This window comes from Tachysurus fulvidraco, chromosome 11 (assembly GCF_022655615.1).
Source record: "Tachysurus fulvidraco isolate hzauxx_2018 chromosome 11, HZAU_PFXX_2.0, whole genome shotgun sequence".
Lineage (NCBI taxonomy): Eukaryota > Metazoa > Chordata > Actinopteri > Siluriformes > Bagridae > Tachysurus > Tachysurus fulvidraco.
Genome location: NC_062528.1, coordinates 8,231,610 through 8,252,419, shown reverse-complemented (window position 1 = coordinate 8,252,419; position 20,810 = coordinate 8,231,610). Strand labels below are relative to the sequence as shown.

The 20,810-nt window shown below is 37.5% G+C and overlaps 2 protein-coding genes and 1 long non-coding RNA gene across 8 annotated transcripts in view; 1 reads left to right on the top strand and 2 right to left on the bottom strand.

The window, feature by feature from the left end:
* arhgef12a (Rho guanine nucleotide exchange factor (GEF) 12a) overlaps window positions 1-16,688 on the bottom strand; it is a 54,285-nt gene extending 37,597 nt beyond the window's left edge. For 3 of the 4 annotated variants that reach the window (XM_027173967.2, XM_027173968.2, XM_027173970.2), the window contains exon 1: window positions 15,455-16,687. In XM_027173967.2, the coding sequence (XP_027029768.2) occupies window positions 15,455-15,486 (32 nt within the window). In that variant the 5' untranslated portion in view covers window positions 15,487-16,687. Of the gene's footprint in view, window positions 1-15,454 lie in introns of all 4 variants that reach the window. The other variant, XM_027173969.2, reaches the window with a different exon arrangement.
* LOC113660458 overlaps window positions 2,264-20,810 on the top strand; it is a 25,091-nt gene continuing 6,544 nt past the window's right edge. The window contains exon 1 of the long non-coding RNA XR_003444809.2: window positions 2,264-2,749. This is a non-coding gene — a long non-coding RNA (uncharacterized LOC113660458). The remainder of the gene's footprint in view (window positions 2,750-20,810) is intronic.
* Window positions 18,559-20,810, bottom strand: part of tlcd5a (TLC domain containing 5a) — a 2,672-nt gene continuing 420 nt past the window's right edge. For 2 of the 3 annotated variants that reach the window (XM_047820839.1, XM_047820840.1), the window contains exons 2-3: window positions 20,106-20,315; window positions 18,559-19,810 (exon numbers count right to left, since the gene is read on the bottom strand). In XM_047820839.1, the coding sequence (XP_047676795.1) occupies window positions 19,275-19,810; window positions 20,106-20,315 (746 nt within the window). In that variant the 3' untranslated portion in view covers window positions 18,559-19,274. Of the gene's footprint in view, window positions 19,811-20,105; window positions 20,316-20,391; window positions 20,576-20,810 lie in introns of all 3 variants that reach the window. The other variant, XM_047820841.1, reaches the window with a different exon arrangement.

Sequence of the window (20,810 nt, the reverse complement as noted above, 5' to 3'; positions counted from 1 at the left end):
TCTGGATTTTAAAAGTATAAAAGAAGAAAGAATAGTAGTATAATTGACTGTACTGACAGGAAATTTTGTACATGAGTTCAAATTGGAGCTTTGACAGCCTACTTGTATTTTATTTTCTCCTTGATCCAACTTGCACTTCGTCTTGTACCGTCTATGCACACAAAGCACACCGTCAGAACATACAATGGCTGGAGGAATCACCAAGGACGTCATTGGACTGTTATGAACGAGGACTTTTCCCTGGTACATTAATAGTTTTTTTTTATTTTTCAAGGTGAGGTATGAAATCTCCTGTGTGTGGGTGTGTGTGAGATAGCACTAACACTTCATCCTGAGCTGTGGATTTGCCCACTAATCCAGTTAACTGCTTGATAGCCAAGTTACATCATTATAAACAGGGCTCACATGCTGTCATCCTATTGTGCTCCCTAAGTATTGATTGACAATACTATCACATTTACCTTTGAGAGGGGAAGCAGGGAATTGATGGAGGTCGATGGACAAACACTAACCTTATAACATTATAGTTGAAACAATATCAAAATGTTCAGATGGCCCCTCACTCATTAGCATTACTGTTTAGTTTTGTTTTTTACACGCATATGCAGGATGGGCAATACTATCTCTGTGCCCAAATTAATCCCGTTTTACACATTAGAAGTAGTCTGTCTACTCTTGGGGCTTACAGGATTCCATTAGGATTGTATGATATTGACATGCACCTACTTGTGATTTCCCATAAAATAAAATAATCATCTAGAAGAGACAGTATTTAAAAAAAAAAAAAAAAAAAAAAAAGAAAATGAGCATTTCCACAATTTTAGGTGAAAAATACAAAACAGTGGGATAATATCAGCTGCATAGTGAGTAGATGATTTTTTTTGTCTATTGCCCACGTAGCCAACATTTTCTCTGTTCTGCTGTTCAACGAAGTATTAACACTTCTGCGCGCTGACTAAAAAGTATGTAATCAATTTCTAATCATCACCACCATTACATTATTCTACGAAAATCTATCGCTTAATTGCAGGCCAATTTAATCTTGTTATGGTAAAAGAAATCATTTTTATTTTGGCTAAAAAAAAAATGGATTGTCCCATTTCTGAAAAAGAAAGGGTCGGTGGTGTCTGTAATACATATAGTTAACTATCTACTTGTCTAACATTAACCATGTCAGAGGGGCCTTCCATTTGAGTTTAAAACACCTTCACAAACTGTCCTAGATTCATATGTCCACTGACTCGTGCCCTGCTTTTTTTTGAGCAGAAGAAGATGACTGCGCTTTTAATATACTCGTATGCGATAACTCAATCAGACTGATAAGAGAGCGGAGTGAAGGGGAGGGTCTGTAAAATAAACTGACAGGACAATAACAGACAAGCTGCCTGCATAACACTAAAGGTTTTCTCATCCACATAACACACTTTGGAACTAAGGCCATCCTTAAAAATATTTTGGTTTACAGTAACAGTTAAAAAAAAAAAAAAAAAAGGTTGGTAGGTAGGTCTATATATTTTTTTCCCCCAAGTTTCAATGTTAAAAAAAAAAACGTAGGTATGAATTTAAACAAATTAGCATATCGTTACGTCACTAACTGGGTCTTCGACCCGTGCCTTCGGGCGCATCATTGCAAACCTTATTTTGATGCTGGGCACAGTTTTTCCAGAACTTCGTGCCAAGTTAAAGCGGTGTCGAGCTTTTTTTAATGAATTTTTTAGCTGTATTATGGTGCCCAAACCCGTATGACATTGAATGGTGACCGCAAACATGTTTACTGCGGCCGCAGCCACCATTACCAAGCGCGAACCGTTGACTCTGACAGTGAATGAGAGAATGAGATGAAGCGAACGCACAGGCCATAGTGTGACATCCGTTAACCAATAGTGTAAACATAGATGACGTCACGGGTTTTTATTTAAAAGAAAGAACGTAACCTTCGTTACACAAATTTACAACCGACAAGTCGGTCGGACTTAAAGCAAAAAAAAATAAATATTTGAGTCGGTCCTAAATTGACAGGGTCGGTCAGGTTACGGCAAACAAGAATATTTTTAAGGATGGCCTAAAATTATTATTTTTTATAGCACGTTTTATGTTAAAAAGACTATTGCCCCTTTAAGACTACAGCTGCAGTCTGAGGACAAAAACTCTCATGGATCAAGTTTATTTGTTAATAACTGTTCCCCATCATCAGAAGGCTATACACCACCATGCGTAAAGAGCAGAAATGGGAAAAGATACAAGACAAATCCACTTGAGGCAGAAAGTGTGAGCCCAATCTGACAGCTTTTTAGTCTGCAGCGAGTTCTCGCTGAACAAAATCCCTTTGAGAGAAGTCAGAAGGCACTGAATGGGCTGTTTATGTGCGAGCATGCAATACGTTCCATGGTGTTTCCCCCCCCGAAGTCTGCAGGCTATGGGGCAGAAATGGAAAAGTAAGCACAAACAAGCTGGTTGGGTAATAACCATATCATTTCACTTCTGTTATTCCTTTCCTGTGTATGATTTAAAGCAGAACTACTGGCACATTAAAACAGACTGCACTGAACAGATTGTCTATGTCTGGAGATGATAATATAAGTATAATATCCATATATTATGCTCTATACTACAGAGCAGTGGTTTCAAAGTGGGGTCTGTGGACCTCTGAACTGTGTTTGCTTTTTGTAAAAACACTACTTTGGATTTTTAGTCAAGAGAGAAGAAAGGACAAAGCTTCTGACTTCAAAAGCATTAAAAGACACATAAGGTAAAGTCAAATTTAACACTACAGATAATGTTGATGACAAACTGCTTTCATTTGATGTTTGTTTTTTGCTCTTTTGTACATGGTCAGAACTTATGATGTGTTCTTACACTTTAAGCAGCAGATTCAAGGAGAAAATACCAGAGAAAATATTAAGTGAACGTCAGATGGTGAATTTGTAAAATGGTCTGATAAGGATTTTTTTTTTTTACTACACGTATCTTACTTAAGATTCGGATCGCCGCTGCCAGCAAGCAGTTCCCGACTACACATCTGATAATACTATTACTCCCAAATGTACTCTCCTTTAAACCTCAAAAGGAGGTTTTTTGTTTTCCTGTTATTTATTTTATTCTAGAATTTCTGGATGACCACAGATTTTCCACAGATTTGAGCCTAAATGCATCGTGTGATGTCGTCACAACACACATTCGGTAGGATTCACTCACACACGAGTACAGCTATCATAGAAACTAATTACGTACGTGTCTTCACTAGCAGGAGTTTAAAGGAAGAATTTTTAAATTCTGAAAATAGGCTGTAGCAAAATCATGCGTTTTTATTTTGCCGCAACAATTGCGAAAAATCGCCACAAAATCCCGGGAGGCTGCTAATTGCCTACAAAGAGTTTTCTGAAAAATATGACATTTTCTAATAAACAGTAAACAACAATCTACATCATTAGCAAGTTAGACTGGTACAGTGGACGGTGAATTTCCAGTGAGCTAGTGGATTTAAGCTGCGGGTGGAGTTAAGTTTGAAGGCCGCAGGAAGTGTGAGAATGGGCAGCTCCACCAGTCAGTTGAGGGTTTGTGTGGTAATGGAAAAAAAACACTTAGTCAGACCAGGCTGAAAATGGTATTACTAACCACTACACAACACCGTGAGAAACAGCATGACCAGCAGAAAGAGAACATTTATGTCCATGCAGTTTTATATGCAATAATTATACTTGATTATAATATTTCTTTTTGATTACATTGCAAGATGTTTCAATGCCCAGATTAAACCAGAGTAGTTTTCCAAATCATTTTTACAGTTAGCCTGATTAAGTCTTAATTTGGCATATTCATACTATAGTACTTATGAAACTTGTACTCTTCAGAAAACTGAGTCGGGCTGACAAACAAAACAAACGTGTACCCAATGAGCAGAAAGGGGCGTGTCTTGTCAATATGCGGCATAGAGAGTATTCAGTGCACATGTCTGGCATTAGCAGAAAGCGATTGAAACATTGACATGGCAGATACCTGCCATTACCTCCGCCTCGGGTTCTAGGAGTTGAACGTCGTCTTCCGCGTGAAACTGAGCTAAACCTTTCATGGTACAACACACAAGACTACAAAAACGCATTTGTATTACAATAGTATTACTCATTGAGTTCATTTATTGATAAAAAATATCCCCTCATCCAGCTGCCCCAGCAGGTTCTGCCATAATAGTTGCCTGGGTTACGTATGTATGTGTGGGGGCGGAGCTATCAAAACAGGGGTGACACTTATTTGGGTTAGGGCCGTGTTTGTTTCGGTGATTTCAAATGTCAACATTGGCTTTCAAACATTGTGCACCCCACATTTAATATAATAATTACTATATTTGAGTGTAGTATGGTAACTTTTTTCAATATATCATGCTAATTCCAAATTTGCTGTGAACTTCTCGCGGTCAGAACAGAGCTTCTGCACTTTGCTGGCTAAAATTAAGAGTTTCAAGAAAGGCCTCTTCTCTCAGACCATCAGACTTCTCGATACAGACATGTCTGTCTCACAGAAGTCTTAAGATTCCATAAAGTCTCATTGACTCCATCGTCATTCTGCACACTGCATTTTACTGTTACTGCTTGTAACTCACCTGGACATTAAAACCATCTCTTTCCATCCTGTAATGTTTGCACATTCTGTACCACATGTACCATGCATCATGATGCACATTACACGTTATGTAATTCTTTTTTTCCTTTTTATTATCTCTTTAACTAGTATCTAACATGTAGATAAATATATGCAAAATCTAAAAGAAGTGACAGGGTTTTTTTTATTTCTCAGGGTGCTTTCACACCTAGAGTTCAGTTCATTTGGTCTGGACCAAAAGCAAAAAATGATACATTATAGCTTTTTAGCAGTTTTTGGTTCCTTTTCACACCACACTGATCATTCTGTTCCGCACCAGTTGAAACGAACCAAAATGCAGTCATGTGATAACATCCACATCACTCATTGGCCACATGTATTTGAGCGTATTTCCTAAACTGCTTCTCGATTGGTCAGAATAAACATGCGGGAAATTTCAACGAAACTCCGGAAGTAAACAAAATGAGGAAAATACAGGAAAATACAGCATACAGTACACCATGGAGAGACGAATGCACGCTGCAATTATCTTCGTGGTTGTAATCTACTACATCGCTTGTATTCAGCATGCAAAGTCTTTATTTTCAGAATGAAGCGTGGATGCGGCTTGAAAATATCATTTTAATGCACTGCAAACGGCAAAGATGCATCGCAAGACACTTCAGGAGGCGGCGAGCATTACTTTTGCGAAACTGTGACATGCTTATCTTCCGAAAATATTGCCAACGACCCACTACGGCAGCTGGTTTAGTCCAAAATGCGCAATACTTTTTGCAGTTAGGTCTATTCGATCTCGGACCGTGTTCTCACCACAAACGAACCATACCAGAGTTCGTTTGAAAGCGTACCGAGACCACCTCTTCAAGGAGGTCTCGGTACGCTTGTTTGGTCTGCTTTTGGTGCGCACCAGAGTTCGATGGCTGCATTCTCACCTGCCCAAACGAACCGCACCAAATGAGCAATCGAACTCTGGTACGATTCAACCGGACTAAACAAGGCAGACCCTCAGTGTGATGTTTCTTGTACCAAAACTTTTACACACTGTAGTTCACACTACACCAATCCATGTGTGCTTGAAGATGGACAAACCACAAAACCCGCTGCAGTTGAAGAAGCAACTACCAAAATGTAAAATGTTTCATGCTGGAGCAAGCAAATGAGGGGTCTCATTTGCCTCCCTAAAAGCTACCAGCTTCATTGAATTTATAACTCATCATTCATTAAATAGCAAATCAAATTCTAGCTAGAGACAGGATAATTTTTCCAGGCAAAACAGTGTAAAAAAATTATATAAAACATTCATCATCAGAGTTTTAGACAAGAAATACATTTCTTTTCACATGAGAAAATTTATCAGTTAAAAACATTTAATATTTGTGTAGTTTGTGCTTATGAAATGATCTATCCTTGTTTTCCAGATGAATAAATTTTTTATTGTTGGTTATTTGAAAAAAACAATAAATATTCTTCGTACAAAGAGGCCATTTTCCATACTTGAGTACATTTAAAAGTAGCAGCATGATTTGTTTTTTTACTTTAACTTAATTACACTCTTTTGACTGGATATTCTCGCTTTTTATTTCAGGTTCTCTACACTTTCACTGCATCGTTTCTCAGTACTTTGTCTACCCCTGTTCCTAATCTTGTTCCTGAAATTTTATTCCTGCTCTGGAAACAAGCAGGAATGAGAAGCTGAAAGGAATAAGGGTTGTATGTGAGTCAGGCAGACAAAAGAAGATTGTGTGAGTGTGCGAGAGTGAGAATATGTGAGGGGGAGAGAGAGAGAGATGTTGGTGTTGTCTGCTCAAACACTGAGCACATAATATTTATAAGTCAGCAGAATTGTGCTTTAAACCAATGACATCACCACTTTCCCCTTACCTCACACCACACTGTTACAGCTACACTTAACACACCATTTCTGATGAAGCACAATAATCTAAGACAGAGCTCATCTGTCCTGAATGTTCCATAGCCACACTACTGAAAACGAAGGTGTTCTCATAAACAGCTGCTGTTGTTATTCTGCACAGGGTTTCCATCGAAAAGGAAGCGAAAAGCAGAACTTATAGCATACTGGTTTCCTTTCTCAAGTGTTAGCAAATTTGTCAGAGCAAAGTCACTGGGCCAATACACTTAACCCCAACTAATGACAGAGTAATGAGAACGGGCTACATAATGAAACCTTGGCGAAAAACAAAACATTTATAAAGACAGAAGTGCTTGGGAAAGAGGTTCAGGTCAATTTTCTAATTTACTGCATACAGTACTTAACCGTATGCTTACCGTGAGCTTCAATAGAACAACAAAAAAGAACAGTTTCTAGTGTTAATATCAAGCATGTGAGATAAACAGAAATAAATGAAGTAACACAACAGCAACTGTCCAACAATTTTCAGAGCACATCTCTAAACGTGATAAGTAGGATAATGCAATGTTAATTCTATGAAGCCTGGTTTACTTTATTTCACTGCATTTATAATTCATTACAACAGATGGGTGGCAAACACGCATTTGATTATACGACACTGATAAAGTAGATACAAAGATACTCAAGGGTTCATTTAGAGTCATGTGAGGTATGATATGTGGCCTGTTTTTGCTACAGCATATTATTCAATTACAGTTTTATGATACAATCATTTTCTGTACCAGGCATCATATATAGGGAGCCTGGATTCTATCCAAGGGGGTGTGAGGGAAAAGGCGGGGGACACCCTGGACAGACTGCAAACCAATGCAGGGCACAATTAAACAAACACACACAACGAACAACTTACAACACATGTCTTTGAAACCAAAGGAAACCATGCAAACTTTACAAACAAAAGCGCATAGACGGGATTCAAACCCCCAGAGGTGCAAGGCAAAACATGCTACAGTAACCACTAAGCCACCGTGCCCCCACCCATTTTTACGATCATAGATAGTTTTTTTTTTTTTTTACTATTTCTACGTTATTCTTGAAATAACCTCTTCTTGCGGCAGATGTGCATGCTTATTAATATCAATAGATCCAGGAGAAAGGAGAGAGACACATAGAGAATAAGAAAGGAACGTTTGGTGGATGATGTGTCAGTTACGGTTATGTCAGATAAAGAAAGATGTGTATGGTTGCATGCACACTTCATCTTAACAACATTACTGAGTGGTTCAGGGCTTGAAGATACCTTCTCTTTCTGCTCCAATAAGCCCAATCACAACCCTTAATGACGATGAATGATGTACGATTCCTCATGCTTGACAACAGGTTCCCAACTTAGGTCTTGGAGTATCGACAGTCCTGCATATTACATTATCTCCAGATGACTCAACTAAATAACTAATTATCAGCTGTTCCTGAACTGATGTGGGTGTGTTAGATTGGGCAGGACTGCAGTATCAGGGAGTAGTTAGCTAGGAGTAGCAACATAGCAGGCATAACTGCATATTTTAATAGCCTGGCAGAAGCTGTTCTAGTAACATTCTTCTTCAGCACATAGTCTTCTGATGACTCTTCCAATCTGATGACTCTTCCATGCAGATCATGTTTGCCCAGGCAAAGTTGCAAAAGTACAACAGTTCACCACCACTGCTTTGTCAGCAAAAGCATCCTCTAGTTCCAATGGGGGTTTTGCTTAATTCTCCCTTCTATTTTAATAATGCATAAATAAACATCAATAATATTAATTAACATTTACAGAAGTTTAATTGAAATTTTATTCAACGATTTTGTTTGTCACATTTTTGAGCTCTGAAATATTATTATTATTATTATTATTGTTTTCAATATTAAAAGTTAGTCAAAATATTTTTATTATTGTTTAAAAAAATCTAGATTTTTATTTTTATGAATATTTGAAAAAATATTAAAACAAAAGCAAACAAATATCTGGACTCTAATAATATTGGCTAATAAATAATAATAATAATAATAATAATAATAATAATAATAATAATAATAATAATAATAATAAATGTATGCATTTTTGTAAGGAGATAAAGAACATTAACTATGTAGACTGATAATGTGACAGGCTATAAGATATTGATGCGGTTTAGACAGGCTCCCATTATCCTAATGGACCTTCCTCTTCGATCAATGGTTTTTCCTTTCTGGCTCCTCTTCTACTTCCTTTTCTCACACAATTTTTGAATCATGCTGCTTCCAGAGAGACTCACTAAAGATATATACATTCACCATGCACTCAACACCAGTTGTAGCATAAGCATATGTAAGCATATGTATGCATACATCTAATCAGACAATTATATAACAGCAGTACAAAATATACAATCATGTAAATACAGGTCTCAGTTAATGTTCCTATCAAACATCAAAATGAGGACAAGATGTGATCTCTTGGACTTTAAGCGTGGCATGATTGCTGGTACCAGCTGGGCTTGTTTGAATTTACAGTAACTCAAATAGTCACTCATTAGAACCATGGTGAGCTGAAAATCATCTCATTGTGCACCTCAGAGTACCCATGACAGCCTCAGATTCCTGTTTTTGGTCGACAGGAGTTGAATGTGGTGTTGTCTTCAGCTGTTGTAGATCATCCAGCTCAAGGTGTGATGTGTTGTGCATTTTGAGATGCTTTTCTGCTCACCATGGTTGTTAAGAGTGATTAAACAAGTTACTATAATGTCAGACTTCCTGTCAGCTCAAAACCATTGCATAGCCTGCAGAACTTCAACATGCAGGATTTTTTATTTTATCATTTGATTTTCTTTTTTTGCAATCGATCAAACTCTAAAAAAAAAAAAAAAAAAAAATCCCTGGAGATCAGATGTTTCTGAAATACTCAAACCAGCCCTTCTGGCACCAACATTCTCTATATGCACTGTGTTGCTTTCACATGACTGGCAGACTGGATAACTGCATAAATGAGTAGTTGAAATGCAGGTGTACCGGTTTTCCTATTAAAAGTGGACTGTAAGTGTAGTTTTTGTTGTTTTGTGTGTATAAATCCTAGCACTGTCAAAACACAAGTCGACTTTATAGTTAGAGCAACCAATAAGGAATGAAAAATGACCTAAAAATACTTTAATTACTCATAATAGCAGAGAGTGTTTAAAGCTGTTGAAACCGGTCGTAAAGCAAAAACAGCTAAAAGGACTGACTGGAAACACTCATGACTCCGATTCCCCCACAGCACTGCTTTCATTTTAATACAAAATGATCCACACTTAGCAGGATGTAATGAAAATATCATGTATTGATGACAGAGTACAAACAACACTAACAGCACAGAGCACAGAGAACGTCTTGGACCAAATCTGTGGAAAATTGCGGTAATTTTGAAGAACTGCAAGCTCCTACGAATAGCAAGGAGTTTGCTTGATTTTGCTTTTATTACGGCAATTGGAATATTTCGAAATCCTGGAGAGACTAGTAGACGGACAAACTGTTAATTTAATAAAGTTCATTTGTTATACCAGAGTGCAGAAGAAATCATTAGTATGGCCTTGCAGTTGCACAATGCCTAATGGCTTATATCAAGTCTTAATTTGGCTTCACCACTTCTCTCTGTAATGTTACAGATTTTGACATTATAGGTTTTATTTTTGCAGCAAGGTGCTATAGCACAACTAGCACATCAAGCTCTTCTTGTAAGATCTGTAGTAATTTTTTTGTTCGTACATACACAATGTCACAAAAAGTGTGTGGTTTTCCGATCTGTCCGGTGTTTGTGTAGTGACGAAATATAAAACCTGATCTGTCATTATGTTTGAATATCATATATTCAGATGTTGAAAATCTTGTACAATACAATACATAAGGAAAGAGATGTTTTTACCCTAAATATTTGGAGTAAATGTCCAGCCATCAATCTATTTATTTTCTGTACCACTTATTCTACATAGAGATGCAGGGAACCTGGAGACTGTCCGAGAGGACTCTGGGCACAGGGTGGTAGACACCTTGGATGGTGTGCAAATCAATTGTAGAGATGCCGATTAGTCTTCAATGCACGTCTTTGGACTGAGGGAGGAATGTGAGCAACATGTCCAAAAAAGTTCACATACCGTCTAACAGACACGAGTTCTCTTTATACAAAGATACCGAAATACAGACTGCTTTATTCTCTGGCTAGTAGAGTTTTTGTCAAGTTTGAGGTTTCTGGATTAATTCAGTCTGTGACAGTATGAATTTCATACACCTATTTATTCCAAACATGCCTTTTCCTCTCACACGGACTAAAAGAAGTCACACATGCGACTCGATCCCTGGAGAGTGTGCAGAAGCAAAAGGAGCCGGTGTAGTGCTTTGCCCCCTGCTCCTGCAGGCTCGGGCTACACCCAGAATTACAAAAAGCACATTGACAAAGCTTCTGACTCACCTGCTGCCAGGCTTACACACTTCTATTTACATTGCTCAACTTTCGTGTTACTAGGCGTGTGGAGAAGCTTTCAGGAGCACTTTTGTCAGCTAGACTACAGGTGCTAATAGGTGTGGTTCTTCTCCAGGCCAAAATACAAGCCAGTATAAAACGCTGTTTTTCCTCGGTTCCTATTTCCTTTTTATTCATACTTGTCTGGAGGAGAAATATGTTTATTAACCATATAAATGAATTATAACCTGTTTCTTATTGAGTTCAATTTAAAAAAAAAAGTATTTATCTGGTACGTATGCATAAACATGTTGCGCTTCATCGTAGTGCGACACAGGTGGTTTTTCGTTCGTGTTTTTTACTGTATACGTTAATTTATGTACATGCAAGACAAGCAATCTTTTCAGAATCAGGAATTTGTAGTTATGTGGAAATCCACAGCTAACTTTGTAAGATGATGATCATTAGGATTATTGACTCGTTAGTTTCTCTTAGTCTGTATTGGTGTTTTGGTGATTTATGATAAATATCTGATAAAAGTCTGATAAATATTTTAAGGCTCGGTCACAATCCACTATTTTATCACAAGTTTTCTTAAGACGATAGTATTTTAAATATTACTCAACATGTCAATTGTACAGTGATGAAAATACAGCTTTTAAAAAAAAGAAAAAAGGAATAATGAGTATGGGTTCCTGTCAGGTTTTCAGAGTTTTTCCTTGCCAGTGCATCTGGCTTGTATGTTGGGGAAAAATCGTGGTATTCAACCATTTCAGATTCCAATAAAGCTGTTTGTGACAATGATAAAAGTGCTAAACAAATAAAACTGAATCATACTGAATGATGCAGTGTTCACAAATACAGAGACTCACAGCTACAAAGTCACTAAAGTTGGTTTTCTATGAGAGCAGGTGACTTCCAGTGATGTGACAGAGATAGGGACCACTGGTGACTAGCTGTGGGTGTGTTCAGATACACGACATAGTAAGACAGGTTGAACTTTGTGCAAATATGAAGCGATTTTTTGCAGCGACTCCTGATGGGAGTGAACAGTAGCGCGGCTGCGGCATAAAGCACGTACTGCTTCCCTTTCATCTCGTAGGATATGATGCAGTTCCAACACAAACACCGAATCTCTCTCCAGAATCCGTGAAAAAGAAAACTGACTTGGAACATAAGTTGTGCCACCGACTAATAAAAGTTATTACCATGGCAACCAGTACAAGTAAAGCTTACTGGTGACTTCATGGTACTGTACGGCAAAGACTGGAGACCTGAAGCGCTAAAAACTGTGTGTGTGAACGTGAGCATAACAGGGACTGCTTATAACATAGCAGAAAATGTTATCAAAGTGTACAACAAAATGATTTCAAAAATGAAAATAATCTAACATGGAAAGATGGTTATCAGATAAGTGAGTACAAGTCATAATGAGGATCAGCGCTTTCTATTTGCCTTCCTCAGAACACCCTCATTACTTATTTTCCTTGTAAGGAGGGATTTTTCAAATGCTTTTGTTTACTTCTGCAGTGCTAGCTGTGGTGTTGTGATGCTGTGTGTTATCTAAACTTTGGCACACTCTTTAAGGGTGATTTCTTCGGAAGTTCCAAATTTCTCTGGAAACAAATTTGTTGTGCTTCCTAAATCTGTCCATCTCGCCTTTGAATATTTTGAAAATGACCGTTCGGTGCAGTGCCTGCTGCATGTAAACGATTCCACGTCACAGATGCTCCATTCACGTGTGTGTGTGTGTGATGTATATAATAAATACTAATAAACCAAACCATGAATAAAAGAAAACTCAATGAAATTATATTAAATATGTATTCAATTTATATTTAGGGCCCGAGCACCAATGGTGTGAAGCCCTATTCTTTTTGCTCGGGTTTATTATTATTATTTTTTTTTTAGCACACATTGGCCAATTGGGGTCCCTTAACATGCTCGAAAACTTGAAATTTGGCACACATGTCAGAGTCGGGCGACGCTAGGCTTGGGCAAAGGCTGGAATACGGGCGTTGCAGGGGTCTCTGTAGCGCCCCCTGTAATGAAAAAACAAACGTTTGTGCACAGATCGGGCAATTATGTATGCATTTAGAGGATTCATGCGATTGAATCTAATGCAAAATTGTGAAAGTGATATCAGTGACACTGATATTTACCCACTTGATGCACTTGCCCACCATGCATCGTTTTCTGGGAGGCAGCGTATAGCGATAAAAAAACGTGCGAGGGCCCGCCCTCGCTGCTTGCAGCTATATTTTCCATATGTTTTCCCTTTCCCATGTTTTGATTTAGAACTAGTAACATTAAGGAGCTTTCAATAATCAAAATATCATTGTAGTAAATCACATGTTTTTATTGTGTAAAAAAAATCCTTGTGTTCTCCACGCACGTTTCTGATAACGTGAGATGAATGCAAATGCAATGGAGCTGGACAGAATCGGGTGAGACTGAAACCAGACCAACCGATTGTGAAAATCACCAAAGATGCCGTGTCATGACCGATCTGACAAAATAAAAGGAACACACGTCCAAATTTCAACCATGTAAAGGTCCGAGTCAAATTTCCCTTACGATGTTATGCAACCTTCTCTGAGTGACAAGAAAACAAATAAATAGCTCTTTCATCAAAAAAATTAGAGCACATGTACTTTTCCTCTCTCAGTTATTTATACACAAACTAGTATAGGTTCTCAATCCAGGTTTGTTCATTTGTTACTGAAACCCCTTTGTCAACTATCTTCTTCCCCGAGACAGTAAATTCTGCAAAAAAAATTGCACTGGTATTTCTACAATGTTGCATAAGCTTCTTCTAACAAGCATTACCACAGAGTCAGTAATATGGCTACAAGATCTTTATGGTTTCTCTACATCTGTGATGCTCAATGTATAATCCAGAGATAGCCATTTATTTATTTATACGTTTTTAGTATTTTAATTTTGTAGAAATCACAACCCGTCAATAGATTATACAAGATTTTTTTTCCCAGAATCACTGATGCTACACGACTTCACTAGCTGGTGTTATGTGGAAATGCCACCAAGAAAGATCCCCAATGAAGCCTAATCTCAAATCCTGCGTTATTTTTGTGAGAATGGTATGACCAGTTGGGTAATGACCAGTATGACCAGTTGGGTAATGACATGCCAGGTCATTTCTTACAAAAGCACTATTATTGTGCTCACATTTATCCACATACCCTCTAACACTAATATGGATGATTAGAACTCGGATTCAGGAATCTGCTGTGCATGACATTAGATGATTTTTGATTGCCTTCCAGATTCTCATTGGCTGTTTCTAAGCCAATTGAAATTTAAAAAAAAACAAAAAAAAAACGGAATCTATAGGTTTGTAGGTCAGAAGTTCTCAGGTAAACACGGTGAGACCCACAAAGAAATTTCTGCATCTCAATAACCCTAGTCATGGTCACTTTAGATCCAAAGACCATCCTGAGAACACTGGGCATGAATACAAGACTCAAAATAAAAAGATCGACTGATCGTTATCCATTTGATAGATTTGGACCCGTGTAAGATGACTTAGGTACACGGTTGAATGGTCAGTATCCATTTTAGCAACAGGAGATATGAAACTTAGAGGGTTACACGGAGCAGACTGCCACAGTTCACTGACTTTTTCAGCTAAAAGAGAACCAAAATGTCCTACTAGTAATAAAGGAGCATAAAAACAGACACAAGTGACCTTTCTGTAGTGTCAGACACGAAGTCTTTTTTTTTTTTTTTTTAATAACTCACACCATGCATGGGAAAAAAACCCCAAACAAAAAGTTACTGAGCTCTGAAAAGAGAGTCTGTTGTGAACTGGAACTTCTCACCACACCCATGCGCACGGCACAAACCTGTCAGCTACGTCGGCTAGAATAGTAAACGACAACGATGCTAACAGTGACATTATTCACACATTTACCACAAGAGGAAACTTTTACAAATAAAAAACATTTAACAAACACTACAAAATTGCATGTAATAAGGCTAAGTAAATAGTGTGTAACTCAAGAAAAGAAAATTAGTTTAGGCAACGTTTGTTATTTGAGAGTTAACTATTATATAATTGTTATATAATGTAGTTCATGTTCTTTCATTCATGTTCATTCATGTTCTGTGTGTATTGAGCATTTTATTGTTATTATTATTATTATTATTATCATCATCATGGGATAAGCTCTGGTTCCATCATGACCCTCACCAGGATAAAGCAGTGACTGAAAATGACGAAAAATTCAGTGGTTGAATAAATTCCATAACATCATCCTTACCCGCATATACACGGTATTAATCGACTCTTTTAGCTGTTAAATCCATATCACTTCATCTGTTCAGTAACCAAACATATTTTAACATCACTGTTTATTTACTGACATGTTTCCGGCTGCAATCCTCATCAACCGTAAGTCTTAAAGTGTAGATAAGATTGATAACATCCTAAAGTCGGTGTGTTCACATGCGAGCCGTGCTGTAATATGTGCACAGTGAATCCTGTAAGGGAAACTTGAATGGATTAAAATGGATCTTACCTTTCACTGAGTGTTGGCTGTGTGTCGCTCATTGGGCTTCTGTTTTACAGCTTTTCTGAGATTTAAATCCAACCGGCATATTTATTGTCAGGTCAGTGCAGAGCATCAGTGAGATGGAGAGCAAAAAAATATTAAATTAAATTAAATAAAAAAAATAAAACAAAAATAAACAAAAAAAATTCAAAAAAAAAATAAATAAATAAAATGATAATTAAGAGAGGGAAAAATCTAGACCATCTTTCTGTAACTTTATCTCATGTTTATCTCAAGACAAGAAACAAGGTACAATTTAAAGGGATGGAAAAAAAAATACTCGAATTTTTTTTTCCAAACTCCTGCATGGATGATCAGATGAAACTGAAGGCAAAACTAGCACTTGCACTTGACTAGTCGACAGTTCCAGTCGGTTGTAAGTGTAAACAGCTTGACTGTAATCTGAAACCTGAATTCTTTGCTTTCTTAAACTTTCCTCTCCACGAGGGTTTTAACTTATCCTACATTTCCCTACAACTCAACGCGAGTGACGCGATTATTCGAATATTTCAAACCAGATTTTTCTGTTTACATCCAATATAGAGACCAAGAACTTGTTCCTTCTCTACTGTGTGACAAAAAAATGGCGTCAAACGCGAAATGTAAAGCAGCACAAAATTTAGCTATTTGTTTCCCTGCATAAATAACTCAGTTTATAATCTAAAAGTCACATACACACATGTTACATTTGCATTCTGCAAGGCCTCCAAAACAGTTGTTAGAGCTACTAAAGCTAAAGCTAACTCCGGCTAGCATCCAGAAGGTTAGTGCGAAAGAGGGAGCCGTTTCAAAACAAATCAATCTGACACACGTTTGTGTTGTTGTCCGTGTCTGTTATTTGTTTTAAAAGAGAGAAAGTTGTTATTGTTGTTGTGTTCGGGCATCAATAGATAGTTTGGGTGAATCTTTCTGTGCAGAGATTTTCCCATGAAGCGCAAACAAACAGCTTGAAAAACAAAAACGCTCGGGTTGAGAAAACCAAAGTGCGCTGAAACAAATGTAACACTAATTTTGTAAGACTTGTCCGTTGTAATGTGTTTCCAAAGGAAAAAAACAAAACAAAGCGACTGCGTTCCGGATAATCCAGATAATAGGGAAAGTGTGGTCTGCTGAGCCGAGCCGAGCCGAGCCGAGCTGTGTGTCCGGCGGTGTCGAGTTAAAGAGTCGGAGCTGACACCGTCTCTCTCTCTCTCTCTCTCTCTCTCTCACACACGCACTCTCTCTTTCTCACACACACGCACGCACGCACGCACGCACGCTCTCTCTCTCTCTCTCTCTCTCTCTCTCTCTCTCTCTCTCTCTCTCTCTCTTTCTCACATACACACACTCTCTCTCTTTCTCTCTCTCTCTTTCTCACACATACACACGCACTCTCTCTCTCTTTCTCACACATACACACGCACTCTCTCTCTCTATCTCTCACTCACTCACACAAACACTCTCTTTTTCTCTTACACACACTCTCTCTCTCTCACTATCTCTCTCTCTCACACACACAAACTCTCTCTCTCTCTCTCACACACACACACACACACACACACTCATTCTCTTGAGTCAGAAGGGGCAGCACAGCTAACCACTATAGCTCACAACAATGTTTTTTATTTTACTGAAATATAACTCTTGAGTTTGGTGGGACATTATGGCTTATTACAATATGTTAATAATGTGAATTTACACAAAATTGGCATGGGTCAAGGACGCATTTATAAGATTGTCTGTACGATACTGTACTAATACTGACCTGTACTAATACTGACCTGTAGTGATACTTACCTGTACTAATACTGACCTGTAGTGATACTTACCTGTACTAATACTGACCTGTAGTGATACTTACCTGTACTAATACTGACCTGTAGTGATACTTACCTGTACTAATACTGACCTGTAGTGATACTTACCTGTACTAATACTGACCTGTAGTGATACTTACCTGTACTAATGCTGACCTGTAGTGATAACTTACCTGTACTAATACTGACCTGTAGTGATACTTACCTGTACTAATACTGACCTGTAGTGATACTTACCTGTACTAATGCTGACCTGTAGTGATACTTACCTGTAATAATACTTACCTGTACTAATACTCACTTGTAGTGATGCCTACCTGTACTAATACTGATACTGTACTAATATTGTAGCGATACTGACCTGTAATAATACTTACCTGTATTAATACTGACCTGTACTAATACTCACCTGTAGTGATACTTACCTAGTGGTCACTGCACGTTGACGGGTTTTAAGAATGTAAAATGCATTTTTTCAGCATTTTTATTGCTATTACTTTATTTGAATTGTGTATAAATGTGTGTGTGTGTGATTTAACTGTTAACAAAGACTTTGCAATGTAAAGCCTTTTTACTATGCAAATAACTACTTCTATCTTCTGTTTGTGTGTGTGTGTGTGTGTGTGTGTGTGTGTGTGTGTGTGTGTGTGTGTGTGTGTGTGTGAGAGAGAGAGAGAGAGAGAGAGAGAATATGTTGGGTTTACTGTTTTTTTTTTTCAACTATAAATTTATCTTTGCCTGTCCCATGTCTTTTTTAAGCAAAAAAAGCTTAAACAATTTAAACACTACACAAATTATTCTAGTTTCTAAACTACATCTGGAAATATATAAATCTATCTACAAAACTGAGATTAAATTATTGCCAATGAGAAATATTATGAAAATGATAAGATATTTACTTCACACCCAAATATGAGTAATCTGCCTCATGCTTTCCTGGTTGAACTAATAATATTTTACAATTCATTATAATCCTACATAACCCCAAAATAAACATACTGTAAATACATAAACAATTTTCTACAAATTATATTCAATGCAATTGCTATGCCCAAACTGTACAGAAAACTATGCCATGATATTAGTGTACATGTAGTAAGTTTGGGACGTGGCTTAGTCATCAAACATGCGTACAATGTCTCCACCTGGTGGTCATCCTCAGTACTACATAAATCTTTTGTTCAGGCTTTTTTGGACTGATTATTAATAACTACTAACCGAATAGACTCAAACCTTTTTTTTTTTTTGGTTTTTGTTTAAAAACAATAAACACAATTTTTTAGTGCAAAAAGAAGTGAAATGGCATTTATTATCACTGTCAAAATTATTTGAAATCCTTAGGTTTACAAAAACAATGTAAACACCACAATAAATGCACACAGAATATTGCACAAGTTAAAAAAGTGTCAAAACTCGAATGTGGCTTTTCAACATTACGATATTACAAAATTAATTTCACGCAAGCAAACTTTTGAATGCTTCACAGTGTGTTGCTTATTAATACAGTGTGTTATAGAGTTAAAAAAAAAAGACATAACAGAAAAATGACTTCTAAGTTTAACATCCAATTCCGTGGATCATGTTAGTTTAAGAATTCATTTGAAGGATTTCTATGTAATAACCATTAAAAAAAAAAAACATTTTCCATGCTTCAGTGTTCTGAGCAAGAGACTTAGGAGACTCTCTACAGGATCAAGCTTGAAGGGCTTTTGAAATTCTGACTAAAAAAGACTTGGCCAAGTTAGTGTTTTATTACAAAAGTTAAAAATTTGAGGTTAAAAAAATCGAAAAATAATTATTTCCTTAAACAATTAAGCAAAACTACTATTTCAAGTGTAAATCAATTATAAAAGCCGTCTCTGTCATATACCTCTACATTCATGTTCATAAAAAACATAGTTAACAAAGTTAGTCAAAGTTGATATCTGATTAATACCTGTAGAGGTGTATATTCTGATAAAAATGATGTCCAGGTTGAAGAGACTTCCCTACTAGTCTCTCTTAATTGCGTGGCTGTTGGCATCGGTATTTACTTGCACTGGACTCTTCCAGTGCTGGAATTTCACGCTGCTTTTACGGTATGCAAAACGGAAAATGTCAGCTACGAACACCCACGACAAGATGTACATGGCCACGCCACCACACTTGATAATGAACTTTGGCCTGGGTGAGATCAGCTCGCAGTACAGCATGGCACCGCCCACGAATACTCGCATAATGACGAACAAGAACACAAACAGTACGTCCACCAAGTCACCCAGGAAAGTGTTGTAGCGGCCAGAGTGCTTCAAGAACCACCGGGTCTGCAGCAGCGGGTTAGTGATCTCACTGCCAAAGATCACAGCGCAGGACTCGATGCCTGATTCACCCAGCCACAGGGTCAGCAGAATACCCAGGATGCTCATGGTGTGATGCGCAAGCATTACCAGACCCTCAGTCTGGAAGTATACACACCAGGCCATGTCGAAGATGAAGTAGCCAAGACTGACCACCATTGCTGTGATTTGGAGAGGGGTGTTCTTTGTGCCTAGAATTACATTAAATAGTATAAATATGTACCAAAAAAAAAATACATTTTGTAAAGAAAACTTTAATAATAGTTCCTATTGGAAAGTATTTTCCATTGTCATTTTATGTTAGAAACTAAAAATGAAAGTACTATAAAATCTATGTACTGTATAAACCTGTCGGTTGCTACAATCCTAAATATCTATACATCGTATATTTCTACAATAAAAGAGCACCAGACAAATCAAACGGCAATCCAATAATCAGTCATGGTTACTTGTAAGGTTAATCTCTAGTGTACTGGATTTTTTTACCTGGGTAGGTGAAAGGCCATGGTCCATCTACGTAGCCTATATAGGCAGTTATACACACTGCAAGGATGCCGTGAAACAGTGTGACCAGCCGACAGTTCCATTCATAGCCACAAGAGCCGTTTGTGTAACACAGCAGTGCATACAGAGCAATCCACCCAGCCAAGCAAACACCTACTCCAAGAACCAGTGGCGACATCTTTGAGCTGTGGGCTAAGATTTTGACAAACAAATATCACTAGGCTTTCTTAGTGCCGAATCGAAGCAATGTCATGTCAAATAAACTTACCCAGAGACTCTGGTGAGACTTCTAAACAATCAAAGCTTTATATAATCACATCAATACTTGAAGTCCTTCTCTGACCTCAGACCACTCCCATGTGTGCATGTGTGTAGGAACACAGTAGCAATGCCCAGCAAGGATTGAGAAACACTTAGGATCTGGTTGATTTCAGCATTTAGACCAAAAGTTACTATGGCAAAAAAGCAGCAAGTCTCACATACCAAAAAAAGTTAGATGTTCCACTGTGGCTTTAACCATCCATAGACCAAGTATACCAATTATATTATATAGGGAAAAGAATGTGTGCCTCATAATATTATAAACATCAAAACATAACAGTACAATCATGATCATTATATAATTATGTTTTTATATTAATATTAGACTTGATTCTTCATTAATACCCTGGATTACAAGCATTGTAT